The following is a 20,109-nucleotide window of genomic DNA, read 5'->3' as shown; positions in this document are numbered from 1 at the left end:
TATGAAAAAACGAATGAGCTGTTGTATTTTAAACTTCAAATTTTCTAGTTAATTACCTCAAATTTTACCACAGTTTTTAATAGATTTCTAAAATTCTAGAGTTTCATACACCTTTGAGCATGGTTTGTATGATGTGCAAAATTCATCAAAGAATCTCTCTTACTTATGAAAAAAAGTGTACCTATAGCAACAAATGCTGCCATTAGTAAGTGAAAAAAATGATGAAATTTCACATGTAAAAAAAATTATTTTGTCATGTTTTCGAACTTCCACTGCTGTGAGTGTAAATTCTGAATCCTTCCTGGTCCCGCTGACAAAGTTTTATGAATTTATTTGTAAAAGTATAGACAGTGGAAATTAAAATGTCCTGTGATGCCTCTCCTGCTCCAAGTCGGCCTGTTTGACATCCTACCCCCTTAAACACTTCCGCTGGCCACCAGACTCCCCAGACATGAACGTTATTGGGCATATCTGGAATGCGTTTCAACGTGCTGTTCAGAAGAGACCTCCACCCCGTCGTACTCTTACGGAATTATGGACAGCCCTGCAGGATTCATGGTGTTACCTGTATTTCCCTCCAGCACTACTTCAAACATTATTGGAGTCCACGCCACGTCGTGTTTCGGCACTTGTGCGTGCTCGCGGGAGCCCTACACGATATTAGGCAGATGTACCAGCTTCTTTGGCTCTTCAGTGTATATTAGTTACTTATTCAATCGTCTGTTTTTTTTTTTTGCCTATTTAGTAAGCTTGGTCGATTCCTTTTGATGTCTCATTTCTTAATGCAGTTTCCATACACTTCAAAACCTGAATGATATTTTCATTCTGCATCGGAGTGTGCGCTGATGTGAAACTTCCTGGCAGATTAAAACTGTGTGCCGGACCGAGACTCGAACTCGTGACCTTTGCCTTACGCGGGCAAGTGCTCTACCAACTGAGCTACCCAAGCACGACTCTCGCCCCGTCCTCACAGTTTTACTTCTACCAGTACCTCGTCTCCTACCTTCCAAACTTAACAGAAGCTCTCCTGCGAACCTTGCAGAACTAGCACTCCTGAAAGAAAGGATATTGCGGAGACATGGCTTAGCCACAGCCTGGGGGATGTTTCCAGAAGGAGATTTTCACTCTGCAGCGGAGTGTGCGCTGATATGAAACTTCCTGATATGAAACTGCCGGGCTGAGACTCGAACCCGGGACCTTTGCCTTTTGCAGGCAAGTGCTCTACCATCTGAGCTACCCAAGCATGACTCACACCCTGTCCTCACAGCTTTACTTCTACCATTACATCTCCTACCTTCCAGACTTCACAGAAGCTCTGTGTCTGTGTCCAAAACTGTTGCATTTTGTTACAGTTAAGCATTAATCTGAAACTTCCTGGCAGATTAAAACTGTCTACCGGACTGAGACTCAAATTTAGGACTGGTCCCAAGTTCAAGTCTTGGTCTGGCACACAGTTTTAATCTGCCAGGAAGTTTCATATCAGCCACACTCCGCTGCAGAGTGGAAATCTCATTCTGGAAACATCCCCCAGGCTGTGGCTAAGCCACGTCTCCGCAATATCCTTTCTTTCAGGAGTGCTAATTCTGCAAGGTTCGCAGGAGAGCTTCTGTTAAGTTTGGAAGGTAGGAGACGAGGTACTGGCAGAAGTAAAGCTGTGAGGACGGGGCGTGAGTCGTGCTTGGGTAGCTCAGTTGGTAGAGCACTTGCCCGCGAAAGGCAAAGGTCCCGAGTTCGAGTCTCGGTCGGGCACACAGTTTTAATCTGCCAGGAAGTTTCACTTCACAACCCTGTTTTACTTGTGTTGATATTTATGTTGTAACGTCTTTTCGGACACTATCCGTTCCGTCCCACCGATTTTTCACGTTCTTTGCCGTCTCAGCCAAAATTGCAATGTTACAGACGAAATCTAAAGTTTTTAGTATTTTCCTTGGACTTTAATTCCCTTTCCAAATGACTCCGTTCCGCTTACTGCTGGCTCTGTGTAACAGCACAGAACAGCATTAGGGGGATGTTTCAACCCTAGTCCACTCTCTTCTCGAGGACTGCTCCCCGTCCGTGTAATGCAGTGCAGTCTGGTTTCTGTTCGAGTTGAAGAAAACCTTCCTTCCCCAATATTTGTTTCTGACAGCTGTTTCCTGGAGAGCGCATTCCAGTCGACACTGGAATTTCAAGTGGCCGCCTCGCTAGGCAAAGGGACGCGCGGCGAGCAGCGGGTGGCTGTGAGCAGATTCCTTGGTTCGGGAGCGCGGCGGCCCCAGCGCGGCTGCTGGTGGGGCGTGCAATGAGGCTCTTCCCGTGCCGCGGCGCTTCCTGCCTGCTGCTTGCGCACCCTATACCAGTACCCACGCTGGCACTCCAGCTGCCCATGCCACGCATCTCCCTTCCTCCACTCCACGCTCTTCTCGTTTGGGGGTGATTTTCTGCTACGCTACTTCCGTGACGTTAAGCTGCTCGACCACCTGATCCGTCCCCATTCAGTAATTTAACTGTCCTGTCTCCCATCGTCAACGAAGACGGCTGTTTGCTACACTTCCGCATTGTCCTCAGTTCAGAAACACATTACCCAATATACCGGGTGATCAAAAAGTCAGTATAAATTTGAAAACTTAATAAACCACAGAATAAAGTAGATAGACAGGTAAAAATTGACACACATGCTTGGAATGACATGGGGTTTTATTAGAACAAAAAGAAAAAAGAGGAAGTTCACAAAATATCCGGCATATGGCGTCGTTTGGTGATGATCGTGTGCTCAGCCGCCACTTTCGTCATGCTTGGCCTCCCAGGTCCCCAGACCTCAGTTCATGCGATTATTGGCTTTGGGGTTACCTGAAGTCGCAAGTGTATCGTGATCAACAGACATCTCTAGAGATGCTGAAAGACAACATCTGACGCCAATGCCTCACCATAACTCTGGACTTGCTTAACAGTGCTGTTCACAACATTATTCCTCGACTACAGCTATTGTTGAGGAATGATGGTGGACATATTCGGCATTTCCTGTAAAGAACATCATCTTTGCTTTGTCTTACTTTGTTATGCTAATTATTGCTATTCTGATCGGATGACTCGCCATCTGTCGGACATTTTTTTTGAACTTTTGTATTTTTTTGGTTCTAATAAAACCCCATGTCATTCCAAGCATGTGTGTCAAAAATGGCTCTGAGCACTATGGGACTTAAAATCTGAGGTCATCAGTCCCCTAGAACTTAGAACTATTTAAACCTAACTAACCTAAGGACATCACGCACATCCATACCCGAGGCAGGATCGAACCTGCGACCGTAATGGTCGCGCGGTTCCAGACTGAAGCGCCTAGAACCGCTCGGTCACATCGGACGGCGCATGTGTGTCAATTTGTACCTCTCTATCTACATTATTCCGTGATTTATTCAGTTTTCAAATTTATACTGACTTTTTGATCACCCGGTATTTCTTGAAACATTTTGCACTTGTAGAGTATTGATATTAGGAAATAACACACCAAAGGTAGTGGACGAGTCTCGCTGTTTGGGCAGGAGAAAGATAGAAAACGCGAACGGAAAATAGCACGAACTACATTTCTAAACAAGGGCAGCCTTTCAACTTTGAATAGTAAGCCTTTCCTGAAGCTATTTATCTGAAGGAAATCTACATCTACATTTATACTCCGCAAGCCACCCAACTTTGTGTGGCGGAGGGCACTTTACGTGCCTTGTCATTACCTCCCTTTCCTGTTCCAGTCGCGTATGATTCACGGGAAGAACGACTGCCGGAAAGCCTCCGTGCGCGCTCGAATCTCTCTAATTTTACATTCGTGATCTCCTCGGGATGTATAAGTAGGGGGAAGCAATATATTCGATACCTCATCCAGAAACGCACCCTCTCAAGGAGTCAAGCAGTATATTGCTCCCTCCTACGTATATCTCGCGAAGAGACCATGAGGATAAAATCAGAGAGATTAGAGCCCACACAGAGGCATACCGACAATATTTATTTCCACGAACATTACGAGACTGGAATAGAAGGGACAACTGATAGAGGTACTCAAGGTACCTTCCACCACACACCATCAGGTGGCTTTCGGAGTATGGATGTAGATGTAGAAGTGTTTCCTTGTACAGAAGTGAAACGTGGAAGATAAATCGTTCACATAAGTGGAGAATACAAGCGTTTCAAATGTGGTGCTACAGAAGAATGTTGTAGATTAAGTGGGTATATTGGATAACTAATGACGACGAACTAAACCGAATTTCGGGGAAAAGAAATTTATGGCACAACTTGTCTGAAAGAAGGGATCGGGTGACAGGACACATCCGGAGACATGAAGGAATCTTCACTTTAGTAATAGAGGGAAGCGTGGTGGTAAATTTTGCAGAGGGAGACGTAGGTTTGACAACAGAAAGAACGTTTCAACGGATGTATGTTGCAATAGCAATTAAGAGATAAAGAGGCTTACACCGTGGAGAGCAGCACCAAACCAGTTTTCGGGCTGAAGCCGACAACGGAAACAGCAACAGCAACAGGATATTTCAGGCGGAACATTAACAGATCAAATGGTTCAAATGGCTCTGAGCACTATGGGACTTAACATCTATGGTCATCAGTCCCCTAGAACGCAGAACTACTTAAACCTAACTAGCCTAAGGACATCACACAACACCCAGCCATCACGAGGCAGAGAAAATCCCTGACCCCGCCGGGAATCGAACCCGGGAACCCGGTTAACAGATCGAGGAGCTGTGTTGGAGGAAATAACAAATGAATGGAATTTCATGGTACGAAAACTGTAACATCCAGTGATCTACACTGCGGTGGCAATAGCACGGGAACCGCCTAATATCGTGTCGGATCTCATTTTATCCAGCGCAGTGCAGCAACTAGACGTCTCGTGGACTCAACAATACGTTCGAAGTCCCCTGTAGAAATATTGAGCCATTCTGCCTCTACAGCCGTCCGAAATTGCAAAAGTGTTCCCGGTGTAGGATTCTGTGAACGAACTGACCTCTCGATTATGTTCCATAAATGTTCGATGCGATTCCTGTCGGGCGATCTGGGTGGTCAAATCACTCGTTCGAATTGTCCAGAATATTGTTCAAACCAGTTCCGAACAATTTTGGCCCGGTGACACGACGCCTTGTCATCCATAAAAATGCCATGGTTGTTTGGGAATGTGACGTCCATAAATGGCTGCAAATGGTCTCCAAGTAGCCGAACATAACCATTTCCAGTCAATGACCGGTTCAGTTGGACCAGAGGACCCAGTCAATTTTATATAAATACAGCCCACGCCATTATGAAGCCACCAACAACTTGCACAGTGTTTTATTACATCCTGGGCCTTTGCATCATACTAACCCTACCATCAGCTCTTACCAGCTGAAATCTGGATTCATCTGATCAGGCCCCGGTTTTCCAGTCGTCTACGGTCCAACCGATATGGTTACGAATCCAGCAGAGGCGCAGCAGGCGATTTCGTTCTGTTAGCAAAGACACTCTCGTCGGTCAGCTGCTGCCATAGCCCATTGACAGCAAATTTCGCCGCACTGTCCTAACGGATACGTTCGCCATACGTCCCACATTGATTTCTGCAGTTATTTCACGCAGTGCTGCTTATCTATTAGCGCTAACGACTCTACGCAAACGCAGCTGTGTTGTCCGTGGTGAGAGGTAATGCCTGAAATTAAGTATTTATCGGCAGACTCTTCACACTTTGCATCTCTGAATATTGAGTTCCCTAACGATTTTCGAAATGGAATGTCCCATACGTCTAGCTCCAACTACCATTCCGCGTTCAAAGTCTGTTAATTCCTGTCTTGTGGCCATAATCCCGTCGGAACCCTTTTCACGTGAATCACTTGAGTACAAATGACAGTTTCGCCAATGCACTACCCTTTTACTCCTCGTGTACGCGATACTACAGCCATGTGTATATGTGCATATCGCTATCCCACTAGTTTTGTCAGTGTATATAATATTCATGTAGATTCTTAATAACACCACACCAGTTTGGACCTCTCTCAAGACATCCCAACACGGGACATTAAATCGTTCGTGGACGAAGAGCTGGTCGTGAACACAGCGTGAAATATCACGTTCCACTATACTGTGAAGCATGAAAGCAAGAATTTGCCAAGTCAGATTTATGCCTTGTGGAGAGTAACGTGGTCAGTGGGCTGCAACATCGTTTTTAAGACACAAGCAGAACTTAGGAACTCCACATTTGGTGATCTTTATTTTACAAAGCATGTGCCATGAATATAAGCTATTTCAAAGCACCGGGCATCTTTAGTGGATAAGGATTGTTGTAATAAAATAACGGGAAACTACGTATCAGTAGTTTCAGGCTTCTCGTATTTGATGCTTTTCGTATTCTACCTTGCGCGCTATGAAAGTATGACGTCTCAGTGCTTCGGCACGTTGAGAATTTACCAGAAGCGCGTCGTTTTTGGTAGTTTGTTATGGTTAAATATCAAATAACACATCTGTAGCTATCGACCTTAGACGTGCGGCAGCATATGCTTCAGAACTTACTATCGCCTTAGAATCGTAGCGTGGTATTTGAAGTCTTCAGTTGTCGAGGGGAAGGAAACATGTTCGCATCTCACTGCTTGCATATATATGTAGACATATTTTTTTCACCTAATGTTTTCTAAATGATTATTGGGCTTTCTAATTAGTTTAACAGAAGTATCTCCTGCAGTAGTATATACATGAGCGCTCTTCGTCCAGGAAACCGTTTGATCGATTTTGAGAAGGCTGTGCTGTGAAATTTCCAGATGAAAATTATATGGAGCATATGGGTAATGAAGAACGTGGCTGGGTGACACACGATGAGCAATGTAATTTACAGAGCTCTTGGCGTTCAGAAGATGGTGTTACTGCAAGGGACTCCACAAGAAAACTAAAGAAAAATAATGAGTTACTTTAATGCAGTGCAAATAGTAGCACCAAATTTAAAGCAACGTAATTATGAAGTCGACAGCTTCATGATCTTTTTTGCACTGATTCAATTATTTTAAATATACAAAATACCTGGTGGTGCTCAAACAAAATTTGTTGCCATTAAATAGTGTTTGTTTTTATTTTAAAATATGTATTGTTTCTCACAAAAGCGATTAAATCAAGATGCCAGCCTCACAATTCTTATACCGAGATGACCAACTTAGAAAATTTAATTACTATGCTGTCCGATTATGTTCAATAATGTGATTAATATGAGTGTACTGTTCTTCAAGCAGTCGAATTACGTAGCTGTGCACTGTCACTGAATCACTTTTTACACGGTCAATCTAAAGAACGGTGTACTAGGGTGTGAAGTGATTTTTCTGACCGCATTAGCATTATTATTACAGTTGAATCAGTTCTGGTATTAATTCATCCTCTGCTTATACTGCATTGCAGCAGTTGATGAAATGCTATATTTTAAACCAATATTCGGGAATGCTTTATCTTTTGTGTCATGCCATCGACGAGTCCACAGCCTTCTTCGCGATTTCTCTACTAATGATTCGGAAGCATGGCGGTACGCTAATCGCTATTTAGTTTTTCCGTGATTTCTTCCAACCGTTTGCGGCAAATACTGAAATGCATCCTTTGAAATGACACAGAAAATGTCCTGCCTCATTCTTCCCCCAATTCAGCCTGTTTTGTCTCTAATTTACTCGTCGTCGACGAGATGTTAAATTCTACTCTCCCTCCCTTGGTGCAAGCAAATATTACCATTTTCATTTTCATAGAACGCCTCGGCTGATGAAGTCATATCTCGATATTTACCAAGTAAAAGTACCAGCCTATTTCCACTACTCATTTATTGTAGGCGAAAAACGATGGGTATACACAGAAACACTAAAATGGAAAGCAGTATTATATACATCGCGACATTTGAGCATGAAAAATTAAACCTCCTGATTTTTTATATGAAAGCTTTTAAGGCTTTTTTAATGAAACAAATGTTATTAACGTTCTACGTCTGCATGTCTTCATATTTATTTCTCAACATAGTCACCCGGGCGACGAACACATTTCTCCCAACGAAAAAGCAGTTCGTTGGTACCGTCACTGTAGAATGTTTGACTTTGTTGACGGAGCCACAGCCTCATCTCTGCTTGCACCGCCTCATAATTATCAAATTAAAGTCCTCGAAGGTGTTCTTTAAGTTTGGAAACAGACGGAAGTCGGATAGAGGCAATCCGGGACCGAATGGAAGATGGTCGATGACAGTGAACCCAAGACGTCGAACCCAAGACGTCGAATTGTGGCGCTCGTGTGTGGTTTGGTATTGCCATGCTGAAGGAGAGGGTGCTCCATGCGTGTAATAACTTAAGAATTCGAAATTAGATTACAGCACGGTGTTTCTCACGCACCGACATACACTATGTGATCAAAAGTATCCGGACACCTGGCTGAAAATTATTTACAAGTTCGTGGCGCCCTCCATCGGTAATGCTGGAATTCAATATGGTTTTGGCCCACCCTTAGCCTTGATGACAACTTCCACTCTCGCAGGCATACGTTCAGTCAGGTGCTGGAAGGTTTCTTGAGGAATGGCAGTCCATTCTTCAACGAGTGCTGCACTGATGAGAGGTATCGATGTCGGTCGGTGAGGTCTGGCACGAAGTCGGCGTTCCAAAACATTCTAAAGGTGTTCGATAGGATTCAGGTCAGGACTCTACGCAGACCAGTCCATTACAGGGACATTATTGTCGTGTAACCACTCCGCCACAAGCTGTGTATTATGAACAGGTGCTCAATCGTGTTAAAAGATGCAATCGCCATCCCCGAATTGCTCTTCAACAGTGGGAAGCAAGAAGGTGCTTAAAACATCAATATAGGCCTGTGCTGTGATAGTGCTACGCAAAACAATAAAGGGTGCAAGCCCCCTCCATGAAAAACATGACCACACCATAACACCACTTCCTCTGAATTTTACTGTTTGCACTACACACGCTGGCAGATAACTATCACCGGGCATTCGCCATACCAACACCCTGCCATCGGATCGCCACATTGTGTACCGTGATTCGTCATTCCACACAACGATTTTCCACTGCTCAATCATCCAATGTTTAAGTTCCTTACACCAAGTGAGGGGTCGTTTGGCATTTACCGGCGTGATGTGCGGCTTATGAGCAGCCACTCGACCATGAAATCCAAGTTTTCTCACCTCCCGCCTAACTATCACAGTACTTGTAGTGGATCCTGATGCAGTTTGGAATTCCTGTGTGACAGTCTGCATAGATGTCTGCCTATTACGCATTACGACCCTCCTCAACTATCGGCGGTCTCTGTCAGTCAAATCGGCCTGTACGCTTTTGTGCTGTACGTGTCCCTCCACGTTTCCACTTCACTATCACATCGGGAACAGTGGAGCTAGGGATGTTCAGGAGTGAGGAAATCTCGCGTACAGACATATGACGCAAGTGACACTCAATCACCTGACCACATTCGAAGTCCGTTAGTTTCGCGGAGCACCCCGGTCTGCTCTCTCATGATGTCTAATGACTACTGAGGTCGCTGATATGGAGTACTTGGCGGTAGGTGGCAGCACAGTGCACCTAATATGAAAAACTTATGTTTTTGGGGGTGTCCGGATACTTTTGATCAGATAGTGTAGTTGATTACATACCGCCACGTTACACGCTAGATTTCGGAGGCTTCTAGTTCCGGGGGGTTGCAACTTGCGTCAGCGAAGTGGGAAAGTCGACCGACTATTATGCATGGCACGTAACACCTCAACCGATGTTTAGAATAGAATAAAAAAATCCGAGGCATTACTTTTCAGCACACTCTTGTGTAACACTAACAGTGGATAGAACTTTCTTCTTCATCCCTATGAGTCACAACTTATCAGTTGACTGCGCGATTGGAGGCGGACGCATACTCATGCCTTGTGGAAACTTGGCACAGCGGCCGCGTTGCAACTCATGCTAGTGGCATTAATACACCAGCTGTTTAATCTCTGTGCCAACGAGCCTCCTGCTACTGTCTGCCAATGTACGAGCGCGCCAAACACGCCTCTGCCTCGTGCTCTGCGAATCTAGTCCATACTAGAAGACGACTATGGAGGCAGGTCCCTGAACGGACGACAGTTTTAGTTAACTTTTGTGAAAACTAACACAGCTAAGGATCAGTTATCATCGAAGAAATTGATTTCGTTCCTAACGGGTGTCGGTAAGGCACCTATTTTTAATTTAGCCCACGACGCACAAGTATCAGTGACGAGAAGCTAGTTTACTCTATACGTCCTCGGTACATAAATCATCATCTTGGGACGAATATATACTCAGCGATTTCTGTTAAGAACAGTAATTTAAGTGCTTCAGAAAAAAATCTAAGGTATAACTACAAAACACTTTGAAGCTTAGTTTAAGTTTGCCCATCGTTGAAACAGAACGTAGAAAATAACTCCCCCGAATACAAAATAATATAACTATGACTATTATCAAAATTTTTAATTATATACTAAACAAATTCTGATTATGAGTAGAATTTTTTGTCGCTCATAACGAATGTCTCTTTTATAGAGCTGTAGCAATGTGAATTTGGGGAAGCCAAACAATTATTGTAGAATATTACACCAGTGTCGATTGTGTTTTCATTCATAATGTATAAAATATTCTACCAAGAACCGACGGAACTGTTAATCAATGCAGTTATTGTTTCTACAACTTGCTCATGTTACTCTGGTTTTTACCTAGATTACTCCTTTCCACTTTTCGAAACAGTGAGAAAAGTAACTTATATGAAGAAGCAGGATCGCCTATTTAAAACTTATTTCTGCTGGAAAAATAATATTTAAGAGCATACGTGCTGTTAGTTTGTTAGAGACTCAACCGCTGAAGGGGAAACTGCTTTGTGGAAATGAGTAGTCTCTCCACCATTATTTTACGGAACGACTGAGGTTCAAATGAAATGTTCTTGTTTAAGTGTCTTACCTGTGCAATAGCTGCCTCCACCAGATTTGGAGGGAACATGTTTCTGGAACAAGAAGATCATTCTGTGAAGCTGGCGCATTACGAAAACTTTGTCCTTAAAAATAAGAAATAAATGCTTATGCTATTGTGTATGATAGCTGCTTTAAATATTTCTTACGGGAATAATATCAAAGCCTTCATATTCAAACGAAGATTGGAACTGTGATGGTAGAACCAATGATCTAAGAAAGGACAATACACACGTGATTACGTACTGTATTCCATGGCAAGTTGTCAAAACTGGAATACGATAAATTTTTACATTTTTGGTTTAGTGCGAAATGGAAATCCAGCGCTCATACAGCATTACCGAGAATAAAAAATGTGCTTTTATTTTACGCAGGCAAGAATTCAAAGTTACTTCCTTCGATTTAAGTATGAAAGGTATATATATTTGTTTATTGCGCGCACCGATTATGCTTTAATGTATCAGACTGATGTCTAACTGGTGATGTTATTTTTAAAGCCAGTAATTAGGCTATGAGTCTGGGTTGTTAAAGCATGAAATGGTTGACAAATTTGCCCCGTTACACTGTCATAAGGACTATCTAATCGCAAACGTTTAAGTGCGTAAGGCGGAACACTAGTTCTGAGACATAATAAGGAAGTTGGCCTACTTTATGTTTCTGAATTTTATGTTATTTCTTCTTAGCACAATGGTTCTGTCACTACAGTTTCAAGACATCTTCGGACATAAACGACTGTGATATTTTCCCCGCTATTATAGTTTTGTTATCAGTGTCAGATTCAAAAAAAAGTCACCAATTTCACAAATGTAACTTAAAATTTTGAAAATCCTGACTGGGGAGTCACGGGTTGTCTTCATTACTTTCTCGGAAGACATAGAAGCAGTATTTACTGTTTTTAGTCCCAGAAATAGCCGGAGCATCGAAGGTTAGCTTGTCTTTCTTTGTCTTCAAGTATGAAGTTAGTGAGAGCCCACATATTTCCCATCAGAAACTGTCAACCCTGCATGTTAACAGAAACTGGCAGGCGCGTGTCCCCGCATTGCCTGCTTCCCGCAACACTTGCCGTAGCAGTCGGCAAGCGCCAGGGCTCCTGCAGATGGTTGCTCTCATAAACTTTTCTTGTTCTGCTACGGACTATAGGTAATGCAAAATTCCAGTAGAAAATATTTCGTGAATTAAAGTGGTTTAAAACTTTAAAATAAGCCGTTTATCCCAGATTACTCAGCGGAAAACATAAGGGTCATATTGTGTTACTTAAACATTCAAAACTGAGAAGAAGACAGATCTGATAAATGAAATAATTTTTCTCATAGGTATAGCCAGCACACATTGAAACCGCTCATTTTTCCAACGTTGAACCAATCGGCAATATTATTTTATTGCCCCTTACCCTGTATGTGTTTACAGGACCTATGGAACGCATGAAACAATACTCAGGGAGTGACCGAGACCATTTCAGTTTCGTGGACATGTGAACACGTGACGAAACCGTAGAGCCATTTTCCCAATAAATTTCCCCGTATAATCTGACTCACTGAGATCACAAAGTAGAGCTGATAGATGAATGCACTTACCAAAAAAAAAAAAAATCTGTGTTTCTAGATAATGAGTGAACGCCTTTTCTTTTTGGTTGTTGGCGAGGCAGAGGTAATTGAGCAGAGGACATGGCGATTACTGTGTCATTATCTTGATGACAGAAGTGGCACTTTTCCACTGCAGAGACCAGCAAACGCGTAGTACAGGGTAGAAGACATATGTGATTCTATAGAGGATACCGAACGTCGAGGCGCAGTGCCAGGATTCACTCACGGGAGTTGGTTGGTAGGTTGACTGATTGGTTGATTGATTGATTCGGGGAAGCGGTACAAACAGCGAGGTCATTGGTTCCATCTGATTATGGAAGAATGCGGAAGGAAGTCGGCAGTGCCCTTTCAAAGGAACCATCCCGGCATTTCCCTGAAGCGGAAAATCACGGAAAACCTAAATCAGGATGGCTGAACGCGGGTTTGAACCGTCGTCCTCTCGATTGCGAGTCCAGTGTGTTAACCACTGTGCCACCTCGCTCGGTGCTCGCGGGAGTAACGAGGTTCGTATTTCCCTAAGACATTTAGATCTACATTATGCAAGGGTTCTTCAAATTGCTTAAGAAAAATCCCTGTCAGGGACTATTTAATTTCATGATATAAATTCAGTATTATTCATGAGCCTCTTCTCTTGCTTTAATGGGAGTAAATGAGAAAAACTGTGATTTTACTGCCTCTCTTAAGAAGAGCATTAGAAAAGAACAAGCTTGTGGTTAAGAATTTTGCATTTCTACTCATTATTAGTCGACGTCCAACAGCTGTTTCATTTGTCTTTAATTACTGTTGTCCACATTTACATGAAATGCATGCTTGTTGACTGAAATTCAGTAGCGATCAGTAGCACTAACCTTTGCCAAACAACTCCAGTTATTTCTGTTTCTCCGAAACCGAAATCCGTTCTACTGTCAGAATACTACCTCGTATGTTTACTTAGGAATTTCACACTTTATCACGAATAAGTAGATTTACTCGGGATATCTGACAATTTGACACACAAAAGTAAGAAACCAAACCTACTTCAAATAATCTGTAGTTTCGTCCACTTTATGTTCAAGCGGAAGAAGTCTGAGGCTTTGCCACTGCCAAAGAGGAAATAATTGCATGAATATTTTCTGCTTGTGAAAAGAAAGGTCGATGCAAGCCTCAAATGTTGAGAAGTTCTCCATTAATATTACTGTTGTCGCTCACGATGAGAGCAGAAGTTTAAACATACCCTGTAAACTGTCCGAAAGGCCAACTGAAGGCTGAAGATATTTGTTGTTTCTAAATTTCCCTTGCAACCTCGCTGTTCGTGAAGAGAGCATCGGAGAATAAATTGAGTAACAGCCCATATCTCCTGGAGACCTACCGTTCAGTGCTATAGGAACAAACACGTAAAACGATGTAATCAACACTTCCATGTCGGCTGAGAGAAAGTGCGACAGAAGTTGTGTGTGAGTATTGGAATTCATTTGCAATGAACAGAATATCAGCATTATACGGAATACTGTCGAAATAGCAATAGTTCCGAAAAGTGAAAATTGTGTTTTTTGCTTAATGAAATGGAAAAATTCCTGATCGATAGCTATAACATGTACATAATCAAAAATGAAACTGCGATTATGAAGTGCGAGGAAGGTGGACTTGTTGAATGGCTAAATCTTAAACTAGCACCACAGACTCTCGAAAACTGAATACATAAAGAAAGGAGATGCAAGATAAACATACTGGCAATAATCACTCAAGGTAAAATTGGTTGCTATAAAAAGAAGCAGCAGCCAACATCCTAAAATACTGATCTTGAGATTAGAGAAAGATTAACAAGAAGCTGCTGTTGGGGAACATCTTTGTACTTGGGTTACAAATGAGCAATGAGGAAGGTAGAAATAAAATAATTTTAAACCTTTGAAATTCGGACTCTCAGGAGAGTGTGTTGAAGATCAGAGAAATTGATCAAGGTTGAAATAAAGACATTGTGCCACCAGTCAATAAGAAAAATGCCTAAAACAGATCATATCCACTGAAAGAGACATGCCTGTTGGGAATGTACATTACCTGCCAAAAAACCAAACAGAAGGAGAAGAAGAAACTAAATGCAGCTTCACAGGCTGAGAGCGTATCTGATGTTATTTCAGTGATTACAAAATCTAATCAAATTTACGAACAAGAAGATAGTTTTAGCTAACTGATCGTTATGACGTAGCATTACATCTGGCTTGGATGCTTGCACTGATTTGGTTGGGTAGAGTGTAGTAAAAACCGGTGCTCATATCCTGGGTCAAGATGGCCCACAAATATTTTAACTGATATCTTGGATACTGGCACTGGATCGAAGATTATGTCCAACCTGGTCTCTCACATGTTTTACGGGGACACATATGAGGATCTATCTGCCCACAGGAGTGGCTCAGCAACATGCAAACAGTTCATACAGGCCCGTCACACGAGTTGACGAGCAGTATCATGTTGAAAAATGACAAAAGGATACTGTCGCACGAAAGGTGACATATGAGGACTCAGAATGTTCGCGACGTACAACTGTGTTGTCAGAGTTCCGCCTATCTCAACCATCCGTAAAATGAAGTCATACCATCTCTGTTGATCCATTGTGGGCGCGGGATAACGGCTGGTCAAATAGTTAACAAGGAAAATCGCCAAGCAGCCGTATGTTTGAGAAGTTATTTTTTTTCTCAACCAGTTTCGATAATTCAATGTGCCATCTACAGGCCCCAATGCACCTCACGTATAGACATTCAAACGTGTCTTGTTATGTATGAAATCACACCCGATGGCTCCCCACACCGTGACACGAGTAGTAACACCGCTGTGCCTCTCAAGACATTGGAAGAATGGCACCTCTCCGCATGTTGCCGCCATACTCGCCGAAGATGGTCATCTGCAGTAATGCAGAACCGCGATTCATCACTGAACACAATGCAATGCCATTCATCAGCAGTTCATGCTTGTTAGTAACGCCACCGCTCCAAAGGCAGCCGTTTGTGTTGTGTTGATTCTACCAGCCGGTCAAATGGAGACACACACTGAGGTCCCTTTCAAACTCCGTCAGGTGTTGATAACACAGAACCCCGTGTCCTTCACATTTCATTTGCCCTTCACAGTAATTCATCAATATGTGATGCTATTCATCCCCTACCAGACCTGGTAACAAGACTAAACATGAATAACATTAAGGTATTACCATGGCCATGCTGTAAGTCACAGAGACTTGCAACTCTCAATCATTCACATTGCCGCAGATGGCGTGCACCGTGTCACACTGACATCGGACCACATCTCCTAGATGCCTCACTTTTTTTGTCAAACTGTGTGAGTTGTTCCTCCAAACTATAGTTGAAGGACTGGCAGCAGGAAAGAACCACAGGGGCAGATCTAATGGCCAGTGACGTGGTTGCAGTACTTAGGCTGGAAAGAGAGAGGACTGGCTGGCAAAAGTTAGCGGTGGGTACCACAGCAGATGATTAACTCAGCAGCAGCCTGCTAACTAGTGGAGTAACAATACTCAATACTCATTGCTAAACCGTGTAATAGTAACGAAAGAGGATGCGGACCAGCGATAGAGGACGAGTCGCCTGTGTGTAATGTGACTTTCGAGATTGTACTTTCCGTATTTAGGTTACCGGGTGGACACTTGCTACATTATCATTGATTACAAGTGTCATAATTATTAGGGCCACAGCAGTCTACTTTCGCTCTGTGGTTTATGTTGTTTGGAATACATTTCTTCCAGCAGTATCGAAACTACTAGTGTCCCGATGTTTCTATTTTAACCATTATTTACCTGTCACCTTCTACACGCCATAATTTTTTCTAAGAAAAATTTAGAACCACATTACATATTGTCACCAAGATATGTATGCTCTCAAACATTAAGTCGCTTGTATAACAACTTGCCAATGAATGTGTTCAGAACACAAAAAATAGATAAAATGTGTACTAGCTGTATCTATACTGATCTTTACGCCTGATCCGAGGTTCGTAACTCGTAATAGTGTGTCGTAAAATCCGGGTTGCTCCACAATAGATCTAAGATTCGTCTGAGCTCATGGTGGAGACCCTAGCTCAACCTGCTGTAGCACTTAATGGACAAACATTCTTTTTCCGTGACTGCGTTTAAAATGAAAATAGAAACCCAAACGTAATCAGCAGCAAACTTCGAGATTTTTGCTTAATACGTGTTTCGCAGTCTTTACTCCATTAGGTGGAGGATCAGGTATTTACCTGAGAGGCACCGGTCCCGGGAAACCTAGAGTGTCAAATAATCTAAAATATTTCATCACTTTGATTGCAGATGATTTTGGAAGATTAGTAAGAAATATTTAGAAACTGATGTGACATACTAGCAATTCTGTACGTCCTTGTTGCGTACTTTTCCTGATAGTACTGCATTGGGGGTTTGTACTCCACTGTTTTCAAACTTTACGAGAGTTGTTACAAGTATTTATCGTCTCCTGGCTTAGAGTGACATTATACTTTTTTTTTTCGTGTTGTGTTGAACAAAGATTATATGAGAACGTAATCTTTCGCGACGGCGCTGTTGTATAAAACAGACTCTGACTTCTTGCCGCGTCAATTCAGGGTATCCATCGAGTTTTCGGTGATTAGCTCCATCGTTTACATTAAGAACAACTGACTGTCAAGCCTGCTGCCATGTGGTGGCCATATCCTGGGAAGACGAGGTATCAGATCTGTTTTCCGACCGCCTTAGAAGACAAAGGAGATGCTATGCCCTGTTAAGGACAGTCTCGGTTCCAGGGTCCCTGGGACTGACAACATTTCTTGTGAGTGCGGAAGCAATTACATCGGCCAGTCCATGCGTATCGTTTCCGACCGTTGTGGAGAACATAAATGGGTATTAAAAATTGAAGACTTACGAAATGTATAGTTGCTGAACACAGCCTCACAAACAAACATAAATTACTGTTTGACCAAACAAAAATTTTTTTGCCCATGGCTCCTACATACTGGGTTCTGTAACTAAAGAGGCTGTATAAATAAGAATTTTTGAGAAAAGTTTCAGCCGGGGCAGCGGGTATAATCTTAGCGGTGCACGGAAGCGAGCTCTCAATGCAAAGAAGAGGCAGAGATATTCGTCGCAATGTTTAAGCTACTACAGGAGCGGTGAAGCCACCAGCGCAGACGGTTACACCATCTGCGACAGCATGACGTAACTACCGACCAATCAGAAGCCGTCATTGGGCTGTATAAGGCCACCACAGCAGCAGTGTTGACCACCCCTCTTATCGGTCCTCATCCTCCATCAGCTCCTTTCCCGGCTCCCCCCCCCCCTTTTTTTATTTTCCCGTCATCTGTCCAGTTTCCCCCCACCTGCTCTCGGCTGTGGTCTGTCACATTTGACAACTTTTTAGTGCAGTTTTCCAGTGACTGTTCAGTGTTGTTCGTTTTTCTCGTGTTGCGAACAGAAACCATGCTGTCGCTGGGTGTGAATTTTATGTCTTTTGCGAACAGAAACCAGACTGTCGCCGTGTTTTTTTTAATTGTCTGTCTATTGTTTTACCTGTCTGCTTTGTATGGGTTGTCTTAGCGTCATCATCCCTCTGTTCTTTGTTTTAAGTTCCACGATTTCTTTTCGCCATGTTACTCTTTAAGTCTCCGATTTTATCGCCTGTTTTTATTATTTATTCTCTTCATCTTTCTAACAAAGTCTGTAGGCTGAAGAGCGGCATACTAAGCTGCTGCCAGCCCGCCCCCTTCGGGGGGGAATTGAAATTCAATAAAGGAAAAAAAAGAAAAAAAGCAGTGTTGACAGCCAGTTGCTCCTGACGAAGGCGATAGAGGTAATCGTCGAAAGCTCTAGATTTTACCCTGAATTACTACGGCAAGAAATCCGAGAATGTTTTATGCAACAGAGATTACAATAAAATTTTCATCATCGGATATTGTTCTCTACATACAGGGCTATTCAAAACAAAAGGAACAAATTTCAAACATTTATTGCTTCCAAACTACAAAACATAGAAACATAATTCCAACGTTCCTGGAAAGAGAATAGTTAAAATGTTTATGCATTCAATGAGTGCACCATGTGTTACACGACAAATATATCAAAACGGTTGGTCATTTCCTGTCATACACGAAGCAGCTGGCCTCTCGTTATCGAATTCACAGCATTAACAATGTGACGTCGACATTACTTGAGTGACACCATTCAGGAACGTTTGATTGGAAGATGAGGACCAGAAGGTCTTCATCGCCGGTGACCTCCCATGTCTCCAGACCTCACACCTTCCGACTTTTATCTGTGGGATTACATAAAAGACTGCATTTTTATTCCACTTTGCCTGACACTCTTTAAAGTCTGCGACATCGTGTTGTTGAAGCTGTGAATTTGATAACGAGAGAGCGGCTACTTCGTGTGTGACAGGAAATGTGTCACCATATTGATATTTGGCGTGTAATACATGGTCCTCATATTGAATACATAAAAATTTGAATTTTCCTCATTCCAGGAACGTTGGAATTGTGTTTCTATATTTTGTAGTTTGGAAGCAATAAATAATTGAAATCTGTTCCTTCTTTCTGAATACCCGAGCAATTTCCACATATTTGTTCATAAATGAAATCTGTGCCTGATTTATTTTACAAATGAGTTACATGGGTGACATATCTGCAGAATACACTAAGCACAGATCTCATGTACATATACCGGGTGATCAAAAAGTCAGTATAAATTTGAAAACTTAATACACGACGGAATAATGCAGATAGAGAGGTAAAAATTGACACACATGCTTGGAATGACATGGGGTTTTATTAGAACCACCCCATATTGCTAGACGCGTGAAAGATCTCTTGCGCGCGTCGTTTGGTGGTGATCGTGTGCTCAGCCGCCACTTTCGTCATGCTTGGCCTCCCAGGTCCACAGACCTCAGTCCGTGCGATTATTGGCTTTGGGGTTACCTGAAGTCGCAAGTGTATCGTGATCGACCGACATCTCTGGGGATGCTGAAAGACGACATCCGACGCCAATGCCTCACCATAACTCCGGACATGCTTTACAGTGCTGTTCACAACATTATTCCTTGACTACAGCTATTGTTGAGGAATGCTGGTGGACATATTGAGCATTTCCTGTAAAGAACATCATCTTTGCTCTGTCTTACTTTGTTATGCTAATTATTGCTATTCTGATCAGATGAACACAATATACATAAATGAACTTGTGGATGACATCGGAAGTTCACTGAGGCTTTTTGCGGATGATGCTGTGGTATATCGACAGGTTGTAACAATGGAAAATTGTACTGAAATGCAGGAGGATCTGCAGCGAATTGACGCATGGTGCAGGGAATGGCAACTGAATCTCAATGTAGTCAAGTGTAATGTGCTGCGAATATATAGAACGATAGATCCCTTATCATTTAGCTACAAAATAGCAGGTGAGCAACTGGAAGCAGTTAATTCCATAAATTATCTGGGAGTACGCATTAGGAGTGATTTAAAATTGAATGATCATATAAAGTTAATCGTCGGTAAAACAGATTCTAGACTGAGATTCATTGGAAGAATCCTGCTTGAATACTGCTCAGCAGTGTGGGATCCGTACCAGATAGGGTTGATAGAAGAGATAGAGGAGATCCAAAC

At 42.6% G+C, this 20,109-nt stretch overlaps 1 protein-coding gene across 1 annotated transcript in view; it reads right to left on the bottom strand.

The window, feature by feature from the left end:
* The window catches only part of LOC126248187 (excitatory amino acid transporter 1), a 286,678-nt gene that overhangs the window by 138,257 nt on the left and 128,312 nt on the right, over positions 1-20,109 (bottom strand). Inside the window, exon 3 of the mRNA XM_049948966.1 lies at positions 10,917-10,959. Coding sequence (XP_049804923.1) covers positions 10,917-10,959 — 43 coding nt within the window. The remainder of the gene's footprint in view (positions 1-10,916; positions 10,960-20,109) is intronic.

Source organism: Schistocerca nitens, chromosome 3, assembly GCF_023898315.1.
Source record: "Schistocerca nitens isolate TAMUIC-IGC-003100 chromosome 3, iqSchNite1.1, whole genome shotgun sequence".
Classification (NCBI taxonomy): Eukaryota; Metazoa; Arthropoda; class Insecta; order Orthoptera; family Acrididae; genus Schistocerca; species Schistocerca nitens.
This window is presented reverse-complemented; position numbering and strand designations above follow the sequence as displayed.